Genomic DNA, 19,266 nt, shown 5'->3' on the forward strand with positions numbered 1-19,266 from the left:
CAACACTTGATTTTCTAGAACTTCCTTTGGTGATAAACACAAGAAGATAAAAATCCCTCCAGATATACAGCTGCATATTAAAGGCTTAAACTTAACAAAAATGCATGTGTTGTACGTGACAATAGCTTTCTAGCTAGCAATATAATTAAACACAATACACAAGTGAATTTCTGGCAATGGTAAAAATGCAGAATATTTGGAAAACCAGCTTAAAATCAAGAAAGACAGCTATACAAAAAATAATATAAAATATCTTTTGACTGAGAAATTGTGTAAGGATTAAGATGGATCAAAAGAGTTTGCTACAGCAATCCATTCTGAGGAAAAATTCAAGAAGCATCAGAAGGATAAATTTACTAAAATGTACAAAATATTCAGAACAACGTGAACAATAAAGACCATGCACACAGCTCTTAGGGGTCACTACTGTTTGCTTACATAAAAGAGAAGAAATGGCTATGTCAGTGACCCAACATTCAGCCTCTACTCACCTTGGGATTCTGGTCCACAGCTTTTTTCATGTTCTTCAGAAGATGGTTGTTTGGGCCACCTTCTTTCTCATTAACGTAAACTATTCTATCGAGATCGGGAAAATTTCGGTTTAGATCTATCCCTTGGGCATTGCTTCGACCAACAAACCAGTCTTTAAGTTCACCAGGCTAAATGAGGAAAGGGAATACAAAGAGAAGGGAGATGAGTAGATTCAGGAGATTACATATCAAGCTTTATATGGGTATGGTTACTTCTCATGTGCTTGAGAATAAGAAGGGGTGATGTGGGAGAAAAAACTCCTGAGGCACCAAGAGCTGAATCCATCGCCCCTATTCCTTCCCAGAGCTCGGTGGGGACAAAACCAACCTCTGTTTCACAGAGCATCTCGCTGGTGAGGCTTATTCTCTTACTCTTGATGCTCATTCTCAAATGGCACACTTGGACTAAGGATGACTAAAATTACTGGCATTATCAGATTTTTCAATGCCAGTGGTGTCTTCCCCCCAGACCTGGCTTTTCCCCATTGCTTCATGCCCTGACTGTGAATTACAGATCTCACTGTAGCAAGAGTTACAGCACCTGTAGATTTATCTGGAAGCCACAAGGAATGTTTGCACTTGTTTCAAGTTCTTCTAAATAACTTCAGGGTAAAGAAGGACCTTAAATCCTTACTTGAATCTTTTATTATGTCTGTCAGTGTTGTTCACTGAAATGGTAGCAGTGAAAATTTTTGCAAATTTATTTCTTTAAACTGATTTTCTAAAATAAGTTTAGGTTTTCATTAAGGAAATGCCTTCAGAATGCATAGTTTTCCCTAGCTTCTCTCTGCAAGTTTTCAGTGCTCTTTAATGTAGTTTAAGTTTGGTTACTGGTTTTAATATTGGGGTATACTGAATCTACACACTCTGTGTACAGGATCAAGGTATTCTAAATGAAAACAAGAGTACTAAATCTGATCTTACTATAAGTCATATGTAAAGGCAACCATATAAAAACAGGTGTACTTTGGCTAAGGAGCAAAAGTTTAAAATATTACAGAACCTCTACAGAGAGAGATTTCAAAGTAGCAGAATGCCCAAGCTAAGGACAGCTTCTGCTTCACTGCCACGAGAGGGAGATATATGACCAAATATAAGGAGTGTGCATATTTTTAAAGACTTCATGAAAATCAGTTTAATAAGGACCTTAATAAAGTTTTACTTATTTAATCAAAAATAGCCACATGACAACTTTCAACATTTCAATATTAATTCTAAAAATAAATAAACCTTGTAAGCAAGGAAATTCTTATTTTCGTTTATAACAAAATACCAGAATCTGTGTAACAGGGTTACTATTTGACTTCCATTTGCTAATTATGCATTAATGCATTATATGTTTCTTGACTGAGTCATCACCCTAAAATGCATACTAAATTTTCTTGACTAATACCTTAATTAAAGTACCTCACACATGAAATTAAGAATCGAAGTTATTCATATTAAAAAGATGGCTCATAATGTTTGTTGTTTCAGGACCAAGCTCTGGTGAATGTGAATAATTTTTTTAACTGTATTTGCATGGGAATATCCTTAAAAAAACCCAAAATTTCCCTTTTCTAGCACTTTTGAAACATCATTTATTACTAGTTTAGGAAGTTACGTGTTTAAGAAGCGGTTCAGTCAGTGAACTTAGATGAAAGTATATTTATGAAACATAAACATAATTATATTTTAAAATCACAGGAAAGAAGGCTACTTGTTGAAAAGTCAAGCATAAAATCCTCCTTGTTAAACATAACAAGCCTACTGTACTATTAGCAAATACTTTGGTTTTGCTGTTCCATTCAACAGTTGCCACCAGGAGTCCATGTGTCTGTAAAACTGTTAGTCCATTATGGCAAAGCTGACAGACATTGCTTGCACACAGAGCCTTACAAACCTGGGATGCTGCCTTCTCAAATCCATCTGGGTTCAAAGACGGCATGATATGGATACGTGTGCTATGGATCAGGTTGATAATAGTATCATTTCCTTTCTGGTATTCATTACACAGGTACTGCGCCAAGAAGATGAGTAACTCCCTTCCAACAGCTTCATTCCCATGCATATTCCCAACATATTTAAATTCTGGCTCTCCTGCAAGAAAAAGGAAGAACATGTCTTACAACAACATAAAAACATCACCCGTGGACTGGATCGCACAGCACACCTGAGATGCGGGTATGACTGTTACTACAGCTGGGCATGGTATTCCCAAGGATCTCCAAACCTCCCTTAAAAAAAAGGGATTTAGGGCTTTTTCTAAACTCTGGCTTAAAAAATGCTAATTGATATTCAGCTGTTTGCCAAAGGCAGAGTGAGAAGAACAGAAGACAACAGTGTGCCAAAATAAATGCTAAGCACCGACATTAACATTACTGCTGTTCAGATCTAATGCAGTTGATGAATCAATACTACAGAAGTGTGTCTTGATTACATAGTTTTAAAATATATAAACTGACATTAACAGAGCTTCTTATCTTAGCTGTTCTCTCCAAGATTGGGCTAAGCTTATTCTACTACACATGCATTAAACTGCAATTCTTTCATAAAAGCAATGTCAGTGAACAGCTGTTGATCACAGTGATCTGAAAAATCTTACTCAGCACGTGCTTTGGATATTCAGTGCAGACTTTATGAACCAAGTGCAGCAACCTAACTCATAAAATCAATAATTTCCATTTAACATTCTAATAAACAGAATTAAATGTATGCTTAAATATTCCATATATATAATCTATATTGAATGTTTGTGTGTATATTTAATGTAAATTTTATACATATTAAAAAGCCATACAATACACATATATTCAATATATATTCTCTGTATGAAAAAGCCATTCAGTTTTCCCAGCTGCTAAATAGTCTCATTCTCATGACCATAGACGTTAAATAGACCACATAACATATGTCTTATGGAGCAGTGAAGGATTTACCTTTTAAAAGACTACATTTTGGGCCCTCATTCCAGAGAGGTTTTAGTGTACATGTAAATAACTGAACGAGATCAAGAGGGATGTCCTGGAACTAAAATGAGGAATATGCTATTTTCTAGGCTGAAGCTCCTTTTCACTTATATTTTTCCTTTTAAAATGCAGTTCTGTTGTAACTGCTTTAATCAAACATTCAGTTAATTATAGGCTCTGGATAGTCTTCAGCCACACTTTGTGATAGCCTTTAACACTATTAAAGGGGCAAATTCAAGCCAGGAAAAATGTTACACAAACAAGACCTAAGTAATTGCTAATCAAGCATGCAGCCATATCTACTTACGACCCTTCAGTCTGTGCCTGTTAACCTTAATCCAGTGATAAGATGCTAGCACACACAGTGCTAATAATATCATGTCTTCCTCTCCTTCCAGCTAAGTTGGTTTTATAAATATGGATTCATCCCTGAAATGTTTTGCTAGACAGGTTTAAGTTTCCTAATTTGAGTGAAACAGTTTCATTTTATCTGACCAAGAGAATGCCATTACTGTGACTGAACCCCTCCATTTCCTCTTTTGGCATTGAGATCCTATTTATTGTTTCTCTCTTTCTGCTAATACCAGGGAATGCAAGAGGTTTAATCATCAAGAATAATCAGATCACACAATCAACCTGATCCCATGAAAACAGATGGATGGTATATAATGAAATATGCAGCACTGCACATCCCATGTACTCAGAATACTCACGCACACGTACATTGGCATGTTACTTACAGGGAAAATGCTTCACAAGCTAACAGGAAAAATTGTTACTCCTGTAAATATGAGCACAGCTGCATTTTGCACCTGTGCTTTTCCCCAGGACATACCTAAGGAAGCCTGAAGGAGAAACATTTTCTTCTGATACCCAGACCTGTGCATTAATCCCCCACCTTTCCGACCCACTTGAATTTTACAGGCCTGGTTCAAATGAGTAAAGAGAAACATATGTTTCCCACAGGGTATTACTTGGCCTTCCCCTCAAACAATCATTAACAGTGTTTAGAAGGGTTCATGGAAACAGTCACACAGGGTCCACAGTGAGCCAAGAGTACACCTTTGTACCTTCAGTAGCAATGACCTACCCCAAATAAGCCAGGAAGAGGTAACGAGTCGCTGGAAATACAGAAAGTGTTCCCTATGAAAAGTGATTGAAGAGGTCAGCCCCATTTTCCTTAGGTCAAATATACCAATCATCGTGTCCTGGAGGGCTTGGTCAGGACAGCAGTACTTCCCAACACCACAAACAAGGCAGTGATTTTCAGTGAAAGGGAACAACGACAGTTTCTGGAGTGATAAAGAAAAATTTCGCAACTCCTAACACAAAATGTGAAACCAGTATTCAAAGAATCCTCTTAGCACTGAGGTGTCAGCACAACTCCTAAGTTTTGCTAGCAGATCAAGAGTTAAAGATTAGTTGAAGTATCTAAAAGCAAATTTAAAAAGTATGAGAAGGAAAATATAACAGCTGAATAACAGCCCTGCTTCAAAATGTAAATTCTGTATTTATATTTTATCTCCCTTGGGCATTTATTTATCCCAGTCTCTGAAGTAAATAAACCCATTTCCTATCCATCCTATGGCTGAAGAGAACCAGGATACCTGGTCCACACGTGTCCATACCTCTGACAGCTCCCAGCCCTATCACTTCCTTAATTCTAGGCACAGCAACCAAAGAAGTACTGGGTTTCTGCTCAATATAAGTACTGAATTTCATACTGCATATAAAAATCTTAGGAAAACTCATTCATTTCATCAGTGCAATGCAGCCAGCATTCCACGCCCACTACTGCACCAGAAAGAACCAGCTGCTGCTGCTGCTGCTCCTCCACTGCACAGGCTAACAAATACCTCAAAAGCCGAGGCTGCCAGAAATCAGGTCATTCAACCTTAGCACTTTATGGTTTCCCTGGTCTAGTCATAGAATATGTCCTGCTACACCATTTCTATAAGTTTCAGCCTTCTCTATAAAACATTCCAGCCCTTGAAGAAAACAGTCTCTGGGTCACCTGCTCCCAGCATGATACTTAGCTGGAGTAGGAGCTCCTCTTCCCATTAATCCTTCATGAACCATTTAATGCAGACCTTAATCACCCTTCTTAAGGTTCCATAACTGCAATTGCCTCATAGATTTTTTTTATTTTTATTTTTTTTATTTAAAAGACTCTGTAAATGTCAGTTTGATGAAGAACTTTTAAACAGTGTCTTCAAACCAGTAGAAAAACTTCTCTTCCACTGCAGAACTGGAATTGGCTTTAAAGAAGAAGAAGCTTGAAGAAATAATAACTGCCTTTTCTCAATAATTTGATCCTCACAGAAAAAAGTAAGATTGTTTTCATGGATTCCCAGGGTCTAAGATGAAATAAACACTAAGGAACATTTACATTGTCTGAATATTTAAAATTCTTCTTTAATGAATTCCATTAATTTTTTGATGATAAATCTTGACAAACAATAGCCTGTCATTCACAGTAGCAAAAGTATGACAAAAAATGTATGGCATTTATAAATTCTCACACCTAATTCAGCTCAGATACAGAGGTTTCTGATAAGGAATGAATGAGTGAATTCTAACATAAGGAATGAAATGCAGCAATCAAGTTTACAAATATCAGTAATTCCGGTGAAACCTAAGCCATCACATCATGATGGCTTTTAGAAAGCTTTTGCATCCCTTTGGATAGACTACGTGTGGTACATTCATTACAACCTGATAAACGATTGAGGAAAGAAGTATTTTAAAACACTGTGCTTTTCTGGTGCCTGGCAAACATTGTGAATGTCACCATTCGCTTCTGCAGTTACTGTCAGCAAAGGTCATCCTAGGAACAGCTTGTACATCATTAATGCTAGACAGGTCATCCAATTAACAGTGACAAACCACTGCCATTTTCAGGTCAGGCTATATTTGTGCAATAAAGACAGCAATTTTCTAAAACGTAGGAACAAGAAATTTACCACCTGCTAATTACATATCCTACTAGTCAAGGCAATGTCATGCCACTAGCCATGGTCTAATGTCAAGTAATTAGCCTTGAAATGTACAGTATTTCACTCGTGGGACTGAAAGCCATGTGGGAGAAAAACAATTGAGTCCCAGGAAGTTTACGTGCATAAGGAACTCATTTGCAAACCAGCCTCAAATATCCTTAAAAACTGGGTCCTTCTGCTTTCCTGTATTTCTAATGGAAAAGCCAACAACATTCCTGAAATAACAGATTTAGTGTTTCTGATTACTTACAGTTGTTTGCCACTTTTAATATGGTAACCAGCGAACTTCTCATGTAGATAAATGGCAGAAAAAAATCTCAGAACCTTGCTGGCAAGAAATTCATTCATTGAATGTTATTGGAGACTCTTTCACATTTCAAATTTATTTTATTATCTGGAGACCAGCTACATGGAAAACCAAAGACTGTAAAATGGGTTTCTCCTTCAAATATGAAAAAAAGAGAGTAAAAGAATAAATGAAGATGCCAAATAGAAAAGTGAACAAATTAGAAAATTTAGATTTCTCATACCATGTAAACTAAACATCTTAAACCTGCCTCGTAACAGAATTTCAATGGAAATGTTGATCTCCACAATTTGTGGACAAAATGGCATTGGAAGACAGTCACAATGCAGTATTAGTTTCTAAATCACTGTATAGGCTTTATGGAAATTTAGGACAACATTTACTAAGATGGTAGCATCAGTCTAACCTTGCTGAACAAGAAACTACTGGAAGTTTCACTGGTGGCTTACATCAAAGAAGAAACAGGTCAACAGTCAACACCAAAGATTTTTGAAAAAACTAGTATTTCCCTTTCTTGCCATTAACTGCTGGAAAATACACTAGAAGAAAACAAGATGAAAAGAAAATCAAAGATCTTTTGGCAACCTCTTTCTTTAAAAATCCATATGTACTTTTAACAGATATGATTTAAAATCAGTTTCAAGCTCTTTCTGGAAATTTTCATAATTACTTGAACACTACTGCTTAAAATCTAAGTTAATAATAAATCCTGTACACATTATACACATTAAATTTGGAGTACAAGCTCACAAGTAGCAGCTGTTTCTGCTGGCCTTGACATGTACAAATTAAGATGTGATCCCCATTCTACTGAGTACAAAGCCTATGAGCTGGGCTTCAAACTAGGATCTTACGTGTCCTTGCATTGGAAATTAAATTCTCCAGACAGATTACCTCATGCCCAAGACAGCTATTTCCACCACAAAAGTTCTGGATGACTCAGTGCTTTCTCCAGGTTCCCAACAGCCCACTCTCACCCCAGCAGCTACAGGACTTGGCACAGTCTCCCACAAAAAGTGGGCAAAGCATCTGCTCAGTTCCACCTACAGCTCTTTGCTGGCACATCCCTGTGATCTTTCCACACAATATGCTGCACTCACACTGAAGTGTTGCACAATGTAGCACTGCATCCAGCATTTTGGGAAGTAAGCCCACCTGCTTTACCACAGTATACAACAACTTTTGCCCACTAGATTGGTGTTACTGTGCACAAATTGATGGTTCCATCCAATACAGGTGGTGATGATTCTTTAAATCATAACAAATCACTTGTAAAGCAAAACAAGTTTGTTTATTTAATCAAACCCTTTTAGCTGAATAAGAAACACTGAAATGTGATATGCACAAACTTCTCATTTTGTGTAAATGTGTTAAAAACGCCTCTCAAGTTCAAAGCATATTTTAAAAATCATCAGAGTTTTAGAAGCAACAAATAACCTTCTATATATACATCTCGATTAACCAAATTAGTTTTATAACAGATTGCATTTCTCCTGCCCTAAGAAAACTAAATAGGACTTTGCATTTACAGAACCCCTTAGTGTTACAGCAGCAAGTATCATTAGCTCGGCACTGAAGATGAGGTTCCTAAAAAACCAAACACAAAATTGTTTTTCACCCTTACCAATCTGTGAACCAGACTTGCATTGGAAATTGGGTGTGGAATAAGGGTGGTCTGCCACCCTTAGCAGTCTGTGGCAGACCACAAAGCAGGTTTTTTTTGCCTAACAGTTTCTGCCCTCACTGCTAGTAAAAAACACAGACCAAAACATACCCTGGCATTCTTTATAAATGACACTGGCACTACAAAGATGTCATGAATAACTTTCTGTCCACTGTGATGCTGGCTCTGGGATGTAATAGATTCATCTCTTCCACTGTGCTCTGTAGGAGAGGATGATTTTCCAATTATAACAAGTGAATTTTCATTTCAAAAGCACTCACTGTATCCCTCAAGTTTTGGTTGGCAGATAGAGCGAAGATGTTTTTTTATTTTCAATCTATCAATTTATCATCAAAATAAACTCAGCTATGAGAAAGCTAATACATAATTTAGACAGGTATTCATGGTGTTCCTCATCAAGTTCACTTTAACAAGCTTTCTCTCTTCAGCAAACTCTAGAATCAGCTTTTTCACTTCAGCTACGAAGCTGCCAGTTATCAGAGCACTTCAAAAGGACTGAGCTCAACTATTTCATTCCTTTTACTTGTAATAAATACATGGGGAATTTCAAAGCTAAACTAGTTCAAATGCCGGCTGCCAGCAGGAGACACATTTGGGCTCTGCTTTTTCTTATCCTCATTTCATGAAGAGAAGAAATAAAAAACAGAAAAAAACCCCACAACATTTATATCTCGATTCCAGGCTCTAAAGTCAAAGAACTAGGCAGGAATGCTGGACAAATAATTTAAAAAATGAAAGTAAAGTCTCCCTTATTGCTGGAAACAAATAAGGAAAAAATCAGTGAAAACACATAAATAATTATTTTTCAGTAAATTCTACAGGCCAAATTAAACATTGCTATGTAGGTTTAGATTAGAAGAAATTCTTTACTGTGAGGGTGGTGAGGCACTGGAACAGGGTGCCCAGAGAAGCTGTGGATGCCCAATCCCTGGATGTGTTCAAGGCCAGGTTGGGTGGGATCCATAAAGCCCTGTGCCCACATCATGGGAGCTATATAGAACTAGATGATTTTTAAGGCTCCTTCAAGCCCAAACCATCCTGTGATTCCCCCTGCCATGCAGGTGGCCAGAAGCACAGAAGTGCAGACATGAGCTTGTGCGGCAGCAACTTCTGAGCTGGAAATGATGGACACTGTGATTTTCCCAGCAGTGCCCAGAGCATAAAGCAATTCTGAAAAGAGCTGAGGGAGTAAAGTCAGGCCAGGGCTCCTCCTCTGTAGCATCATTCCCCAGAACTCACTGCAAGGCCATTTTCCAGGAGGAATGCAAGCTTGGGCAGCATTCAGGGCTGCACTGCCTTGGGCCCTGGGCTTCACCAGCACATGCAAGGGAAACACAGAGTTCATCTTCACCCAGCAAAACTCCATGCATTGCTCTCTCCATGGAGGAGAGCTAATTCTGACTAGAAAAGTACAACAATTTCTGTCACAAGGACATTTTGGGTCCTTGGGAAATATATTTTCTCTGTTTAAGAGAAATAAGAAATAACTAGTGATAAGCCTCCAGATTTGCTTCCTGGATTTCCAGGACTCTTTCTAAGGCATCACAGTGGCACTTGTTATTCCACCAAGGCTCCTGGTACTGGATGTTCCTTCTTGATTGATAACTGGAACATTCTTTTATTTCCCTGCTATTTTGTCACAATCTGACACTGTGTGAAAAAAACCTGTGGGCTGCAGATCTGTGATTCAGACAGATGATGCTGAAGTGCATTGGTCATTGCTAACACAGGGAAAATGATAAAATTTTCTCAAAAATGTACCCTTGCAACAAGTCCCTTATGTAGACAGCATATTACAGAATAAGAGTTCCTTTTGTACTGGCATATTAATTCAGCTTCCCTTGCTTAGATGAGCCTGGATATTTACTGATCTTACCTTCTTTGATTATTGGCCATGGAGGTTACAGAAAGTGTTGCAAAGTGACCTTTTATAAAAATGAGAGGACAAAGTGCAAAAGTTAATTATGCTGTTAATTTGTTCCTATGTGGAAAATAATATGAAAATTTGACTTGTGATGACTAACAGGGACCCCATTTGCACCAGAACACAACCAACCTGATTTATGTCAATACTCTCAGAAACTAAGGGGGGTGGTCCAGAAAAAGTACATCTGCATTGTAGCCTTAAAAATCTGGCAAACTTTGTGAAACCTGCCTGATTTTGTGAGCTAATGCTCTCTCAAGTTTCTGCATTTAAGGTATGAAGCCTATGCAATAACCAGCAGTAAATCTCAACTGTACTTGTGCTTCAGACAGCAGTGGTTAGATCATGTCAGTATAAAGCAGAAGAAAATAAAGGCTAAATGGGTAGAGAGCAGTAGAGCAACACTACATATCCAAACACTGCAATATTGGCTCCAGAAATTTTCAGTGTTATGTAAAAATTTTAAATAAAAACTGGTATTGTACCTTAATTTATTTACAGTCACCCAGATAGAAATTCAGGCCTGTATTCTTGGAGAAGGTCTGTCTGTTCACACTCATGTATGTTTGAAATATAGACACCCTTTAAAAAATGCCCCTTATATCATCTTACACATTAAAAAGAAAAGAAGTGATTATTACTCCTAGCAAGATAGTATAATAGTTTAAGGAGAGGAAGCTAAACTGGTGCAGAGGCTAATAAAATCAAACTTCATGCGTAAGAGGAAGAAGTGAATCACACAACAGCTTTATGACTCAATAGTAATGATGGAGATAACTGAACCAGACAAATCTTTTGTCTCCACAGCAGATGTGAGTGGATCCAGAAGGCTTTCAGGAGATGTTTTGCCTTTAAATAAGGCAGCTTCAGACAAAAAAATCCCATATGGACATTGACCCTGACCGCAAAGCACAGTACAGCTGTATAGCTGAGACACAGAACAGTCTTCATAAGATAGAAATGGTTAACAAAAAAATCTGTAATGACTTCTAGGTCTGCTCAAAGCACACACTGCAGTGTCCTAAAACCAGGTATTTTTCCTCATATAGGGAACAAATGTAATGCTTAATATTTTCTCAGTTTTTGTCAGAGCTTCCACTGGGCTTTCCCCCTGTCAGGAAAATTAATTCACAAACGCTAGAAGTTTATGCCCAAAAAGGAGACAGAGGAGTCTTTTTACTTTATTTGAATAAAGGGAGAGGCCATGGGGCATTCCCCTGGGGTCTCTCAAATTTTTGGAGGGTGCAGCCTCCTTTTTATCCTAATTCCCGGCCACATGTCCCTTCTCCCTTTCCCTACAGGCTGAGGTACTTGAGAGGTACAGGCTTCCCGGAATGCCTGATACCTGCCATACCTTCCCCCCGACAATGCATAATCCCTTCTTAATTCTTAGCTCTTGTGGAATTCATGGTGCTTCCTCAGTGCCTCTTTCATCCTTCAATGGAATCCATCCCATTGTTTCTGTTATCTCTCAGTGATAGTCTCATCTTATCAGCAGACCCACAGCTTGTTTGTAAAGACAAACCCCTCATCCCTCTCACCCCCAAAAAGTAGTAAGACATTCCTGCATTTACAGAAAGGACTTGTGCACATGGTCTCAGTCAAGAACAACAGAAATTGCAATCCTGACATTGAACAGCACTCTCTAAGTGCAGAAAGTCAACCAGCTGCTGAGCAGCCACCTATTTTATAATGGACCCTATGTATGGCAATAGGGCTCTGTGAAATTTGATAAAAAATGAACCTACCTAGGGTTTATTCTAAGTGCACACAGAAAGGCTACTTCAAAGTAACAAGGCACATTCCTCACAAAAGGGCAAATAATAGCCATGTTCTACCATTATACCCACTATGCCCCCAATATGCCAAGGACATTAAAGGACAATGACCAGCAGGGTCAGTAGCCAAGGAGTAATTCCTAGCCCTGTCTAATTACTGTTTCCCCTGAGCAATACAAAGCAGCTACAGAAAATCCATCTTTTGTGGTCCCTTTCATCTCATTTGAAACTTCCTTTCTCTTTTATGTTACTAGCAGTACACCAGACAAGCTCTTCTTTGACAATGCAGAGGAAACATCATGTTAGTGAAAAGGTACGTCTTATCCAAGGACAATTTTGTTCACTAATAAAAGTCCAAGGGCTTTTGTTACTTCTGTTAGTGGTATCTGACATCAGTCTGGGCATTTTCACCACAATTCCTGTGTAGTCACTTATATTTTTTTAGTAAGTGTAATAAAATACTGGGAGCTGAGATTTTGCTGGGCTTCTGAAATTCAGACCAATATTAAAGCACTGAAACCAGGAGGAAAACAAAGCCCTACCTTCCAGATTTAATGCATTTTATTTCAATTTTATGCAGGTGTAGAAGTCTGGCAGGGTGTAAGGAAGAGGTACTATAAAATCTGGCATGTTTTAAAAGATGGATTCATAGATTTTGTACCTTTATATTCTGAGATTTGTGAAATTTATTTTCTCATACATACTGCCATTATTCATGTCTTGAGAGCCCATGAAGTAGCTAACTAGCCAGCCCACAGAAGAGAGCATAATACAGCCGAAAGGCATCTCCTGAGAAGCCCTACAGCAATATTGTCACTTGAGGCATTTGGGACACTTTGAGAAGGAAGACCCCTCTAAATGAAGAAAAAAGGGAACCTAGGAAATAATAATGCAAATCAAATAGGAAGATGGTGTGGTGACTGATCCAAAACACATCAATCAGGCTCTTAATTCTAGAACAATAATACGACAAACAGAGGAACAATACTGAGTAGTATGGCTGCAAAACTTTTTTCTAACTGTATACAAGCACTTTTCTACCTTTGTGATTGTATGTGGATACATACATCTCATAAAAGGGCAGGAACATCCCTCACTGAGAGACTCAAGCAACAAGGAGGTCATCCCCAGGTCATGAAAATTATTTTCGTGTTTCTTTTCCCTAACATCATCTTTGATCTAAAGCACACTTCTAATTTTAACCAAAGAAATTGCATTTGCAGATACTCAAAATCATATGAAAAGACAGATTTGGCACAGTTCACAAACAAAATCAAAACCACATGATTACAAGACAGAGAAAAAACCTTCTGGGAAGTGACCCAGTATTCCCTGTTTTTATTAACCCTGTTACACCTTATGATTCAGTAGTTCATTCTTATTTAATTAAACAATCTGAAAGAAAATCCTTTCAATGAAATTATTATATTTTTGTGTTAAAAGACAAAGTTGTTTGGATTGTTTCATAAAATACTAGCTTTCCAGTATTTGACACATTTTCTACTTCTTTTTTATACATATAAGTCACTTTTTCTTTCAACCTGGTCTTAACTTTCACGATCACAGTGTGATGACTGCCAAAAGCATGCTTCAGGATATTTTTTCCAGCAGTCTGCTAAAACATAAAGAAAAAAAAAAATAGTCACAAAATGTAACTAATCCAAAAAATGTGTTCAGATTTTAGGAACACAGAAAAGGGAAGGCAAAGAGTCTGAAAGTTCCCACATTGACCACTAAAAACTGCACCTAATAAAAGGCAACAAATTTGGCAGAGAGCAGCCAACACGTAAAACTCACCAAGACACAGTACTAACCCTACACAAAAGAACTATACTTTTCTCCCCAAACAACCCAGTGATATGTGACCTGATTCTGACCACAGAAACATTCTTCTGTATGCTCTACAACAAGGACATTTTCCCTTTTAGCTGTACCAAAAACCACCATTGAATTTGCCCTGAGAGCTCAGTTTTATCTAGTTTTCCTTTATGTAGGACTTGAACCATTAAACATACACATACCTTCAGCATATCAGCACTGAAGGAGTTTGTCTGGAATGTCAAGTCAAGCATTTACTGTGGAGTTTGACAGGACAAGGCATTACAGACTCAAGCAAAAGCAACTTTGGGAAAAGATTTTCCACTGACTCCTATAAATTCTCAATCAAGTTTTTATTTCTGAAAAGTTCCTTTCTGGATGAAATTTTTCTATCCACATTTGGTTTCTAGCCACATTTTTTGTCCTTGGATAAGATGTACCTAACAAACTTTTTGTTAAGCAAAAGATTTTCACCTATTTTTGAGTTGTCTTAGGGTAAAAAAACATAGGCCCTATTCAACAGCTCTTTTATTTTCAAAGATGTTTTCTTTGCAGTTGTGAACCTAGAAAAATTATTTTTTCATGCTAGAATTCTCCAGGTGGTTTGTTTTCACTGAAACCTTCTCCTCAAAAAGGTATGAACCAAAAGATTTTACAAAGCTTGACAGCACCATCTTGCAGTATGAGATTTAGAATCCTGACATTATTTGAAAAGCTTCTAGAAAAAGTGTGCAGAAGGGCACACGGGTGTAGTGGAGTGCAATGACTAACAGCCTGATTTTGCTTAAAAAGGAAGACAGAGGTAAAATCACATCTGTATCACACTATTGCTATGCAAATTTCAAACTCTTCCCTGTTAGATAATTACCCTTTTCTTACAGAGGGAAACCAAAGCAGCACTTAGCACTAAGGCTATGCTGGGGCCACATACATTCCAGGATCCCAGGGCAAGCTTTTTGCCCCCCACTGGACCTGGCAGTCTAGCAGTGCAACCCCATGAAAGTGGCAAATTCAAAACCAAGGTCTGCTCCTAAAAGATTTCACACTGGGAACAATGCTGTTATCACATCTTACACTCTTCAGAAGGTCCCCTTAGATCTAAATAATCAACATGTCAAAGGAAGCAGGATATGAGGGCAAACCTAAGTAAATGAAAGAAAACCTAAGTAAAAAAATCCAAGATATCATTTCAGGAACTGTTAGTTTCCTGACTAGGAACAGCTTCCATCAAATTGTTGTTCTTTCATGGCTGCATATCTTACAAACAACCAAGCTAAAATATAACACAGTAATGTAGGAAGCCAGACTTCATCAGGCATTCTGACCTGGGCATTATACACACCTGCTGTGAGCATCTCATCCTTTGCTTTGCCCTACACCTTTTTCAAATAGGCAGAAATAGTCCAACCATGATGGCTTTCCCCTGAAAAAGAAAGGTTCCTATTTTAAGACTGCTTGTTAATGGAAAATGGCTTGAGTCTGATAAAGAAATACAAAAAAAATCACTTTACTATACTGATCATCAAGCAATGGATATTAAAATAAACAAAAAAAGAAGCTCCCCAAAAACCCACAGCAAAAAAACCAACACATCCTTGAGAGCTCCTCCTTACCAACATGCACAGAAGCATGATACAGGGATAGTCACGGTGCAGAAAGCCATTCTAGGATTTTAACCATGGTTTACTCGACGCTGCCACTCCAGCAGTGCAAGACTTCCCAAACAAGCACTAATACCATTGCCACAAAGGCTGCAGCAGCCTCCGGGGAAGGACAGACACCACTGTGCCATCACTGAACAAAGACTGGACCTGCTCTCAAAGCGTCTGCTATGTAAGCAAAAAAAAAGAAAAAAAAGAGGAAATTGAACCATATGGCAAGGACAGGGCAGGCCATGATCTTACCACAGACCCCATTAACCCCTTTTCCTCCCTTACCTTTAAGAACTGCTGGGAGAAAAGCAAGTATTAACGAGAGGGCTGAGGAAGGATATCAAGCATGGCCTCTGACACTGCTGTGGGGAATTTGTTTGCTACCTAAGATGTCACAAGAGTGAGTGCAAGAAAGGTGGTTTGAAAATTTGCTCAGTGGACAGCAGAAGGGATCATTAATAGATCAGAACTACAAATTAATATTTTAACTAACCTTATACTGAGGTTTTAACATCTACTAATACTTTGTTAATGTTTCAACAGCAACAAAATCCAACTACCAATCCTAAATTATACTCCAAGCCTTTGGACTCAAAGAAACCCCCAAAACAGGCAGAATAAGCAAAATTCAGCTCAAATAGAAAACTGAATATGAGTGCATTTTTTTTTTTTATGGAAAAGTTCAAAATGAAGAAACAGACAGGATGGTGTAAGAAAAGCAAGACTGAGCAAAATGAAATCACTTCACTGGACAGTTAGTATAAAAGCAAGTGAATAATGGCAGAGAAAAAAATACAGAGCATTCACTTCTCATTACACTGAAATTTTTCTTGAGTATATTCTAATATGGTTCCACTAAAAAAAAAAATAAAATTAAGGGCCTTATGATATTTTTGAAAGTCTGGGCAGCTGTACTACAGAGCTTTTTCTTCATGGATTTTCATTACAGAAATATCCTAACAGATGTAATTTTGGTATCACATCGATGCACATGAGGGAAAGCAGGATGACGCGTGATGTTCAGCTGCCATTTGCTTACCATTTGGCTTTATAGCTACACGTTTCTATTTACATGAAGGAAGGAAATGTCCTATCTTATGGTTTTATTTTAGGTTTGGTGAATTGGGATTACAGACACACAAATACAACTACAAAGGAAAATACAAGTTTTGTGAAAACGATGTCACAATTAGTGAATATATTATTTTTTAGGTAAATTACAAAAAACTAGAGAATCCCTTTTTTGCCCTTCCTGTGTAGGCTCATTTAAATCCCATGAATGTTCTAAATCGACATACAAGAGTGAAAGACAGCTATCTTTTAACCAGTTGAGTGAGGAAGACAGAGAAGCTGACAACATCTGCATGGAAATTTTGTCTTCTTCTTCTGCCAGAAGATTTTGCTCTAAAGTAGAACTAAACAAAGCTATTTGTGGGTGTTTTTTTGTGGGTGAATGATGTAAAAAACTGGAAGCATCCTGGAGAGCCAGCATCCAAGTACCTGTCAAAGGCAATGGTCCATGACACAATACTTTTATTTTTGAAGTGAATCTGGCTTTTAAATTCATAAGAGAGTAAATGCTGATATTCAAATGTATTGTGATAGTTCAGATTCACACCTTTGTTTTTCCTTTATGATATAGGATTAGAGTGCTATGGTTCCTCTTTGAGAGTGCAAACTCAAAACACACTCCTGCCTTTTGTGAAGGGCTGGAAACATTAATTCATAAAGAAACCCCAAATTTCTACAGAATACAGAAATATTTCAGCACTTTTGAGGTTTGACAAAACAGTGTCAGACCACATTACTCCAAATCCTGTGCCAAATTGCCTACCAGTTGAAGAAGGATTATTGTCTGAAGTGATCAGACAACAGTACAATACTGCATTTAAACATATTACAGGTAGTGAGCAGAAAAGTAGCCTGAAGTAAGTTTGAAGAGCTGGCATAAAGATCACCACATCAATTCATAATATCATTTATTTATTTGTCTACTTATTCTAACTTCAGTACCCACATTTTAATCAAAGGTTAAAACACAGATGTTTCAAAGTGCAAAACCTCACACTTCAAATGGGTAAGGACATATGAAAGAAACAAGTGTTAAGATCTGGATAAGGAACATTTTCTGGTTTTCACTGTTTCTGTTTTTTTTCCATTACATGTGGTCCTAGCTATATTATTTCATACAGAAAGGGAGTTTTGGTCTTTATTCTGTGCTGGACTTTTTGTTATTGTTTGGTTTGGTGGGTTTAACTGTTCAGTTCTGTGTTATGGGATTGCTTTATCACCCCTAGATTTGATTGTGATTAGTTATAAAGGAATAACAGATGTAAACAGATGGGAACAGCCAAGTATGGGTGGCAGCAAACCACTAAAGCAGCCCTCTAACTGTTCTAATGAGCACCACCTAAAACACATGTGCATTCCATGAAGATACACTGCTTTAAGTGACACTGTGCATTTCAGAGGTCTAAAGAGACATGGCAGATCCCCCTCAGAGCACATTTTCTGTTAGATGTATTTTTTCTGTCAAATATAGGAAATTTAAATTTTACTTTGGCATCAATATTCTCTGCCTGGAGATAATGGGCACTGAACCTGACACATTTTGCTGGTACAAATTCATAGTGCTACTTTTTTCTTACAGAAAATTTGATGTAGGTAATTTCAAAGAACTATTCTGGAAGCAGAATCCTGGGTAGCAAACCAAGTTAAACTCCACTTCTTTTTAAGTTCAAGTCTCTCCACTGGATCTGTACATTGCAAAAATTATCCAAAAAGCAATGAAGCAAGCCAAAAGCATCCAATCAGTGTTTACATAGCAGAGCTATAAATCCTACTTTACATCCCAGTGTACAAAAACTTAATTTCTCATCATACAGGCTTGAAGAGGGGATAGAAAAGCACACTTTTTCTCCTTTAATTTTTTTAAGGCTATGTCATTGTAACTATTTTCATAAACCTATACTCTATACATAAGATATAACATTAAGACAAAGTGACTTTTTCCCAAGGACTTCCAAGCACTTATCTTCATTCAGAAACACTTGTGCATTTTTAATTTATCTTTCCATTTACAGAATGTTAGAAATGGAAGACAGAGAGGCTTATTAAAACTACTTACTTAGAAGACAAGTTCATTGAAAAAAAATGAAGAAAATACTTAGTACATGCTAAGATTTCCTCTGGAAATCACTGTGGAAATAACAAATGATGCTATGCTCCTGCAGCACTTACATGTCCTTCATTCTGAGGAACAGGAGGCCAGGATTTCCTGAGGTTAAAATACAATACAGAAGATAATCACTCTTGAGTTTTTCCACCAAATCAAAATATTTCAAAAGTTATTGTGGATTTTAGGGCGAGCTAAGAGCTAAGCTGCTGTAAGAGGTCAAACAATAAAGGCAATTATAGAGAAGAATAGAAGACCAATGTAAGCTACTCTAAGCAGACAATAAGATGAAATATGAAATAATATACCATGTCAGCCTCTGAAAAGAACAAGTTCAGTTCTGCTGCAAGGCTTGTAAGTGAACAAAGGCAGCAGTCTCACAGCATTGCAGTGACTGGAAAGCAGCACTTTGAAATTCAGTCACTTGCCCAGAAGGCTATTCCATGATTCAAGG

General features: G+C 37.6%; 1 protein-coding gene across 1 annotated transcript in view; it reads right to left on the minus strand.

Moving 5' to 3' along the window:
- The window catches only part of CPE (carboxypeptidase E), a 53,733-nt gene that overhangs the window by 14,982 nt on the left and 19,485 nt on the right, over positions 1 to 19,266 (minus strand). Inside the window, exons 2-3 of the mRNA XM_005517607.2 lie at positions 2,413 to 2,609; positions 492 to 659 (exon numbers count right to left, since the gene is read on the minus strand). Coding sequence (XP_005517664.1) covers positions 492 to 659; positions 2,413 to 2,609 — 365 coding nt within the window. The remainder of the gene's footprint in view (positions 1 to 491; positions 660 to 2,412; positions 2,610 to 19,266) is intronic.

The sequence above is a fragment of the Pseudopodoces humilis genome, chromosome 6 (assembly GCF_049639895.1).
Source record: "Pseudopodoces humilis isolate 2021_Gansu_Grassland_sample_001 chromosome 6, ASM4963989v1, whole genome shotgun sequence".
Taxonomy (NCBI): Eukaryota; Metazoa; Chordata; class Aves; order Passeriformes; family Paridae; genus Pseudopodoces; species Pseudopodoces humilis.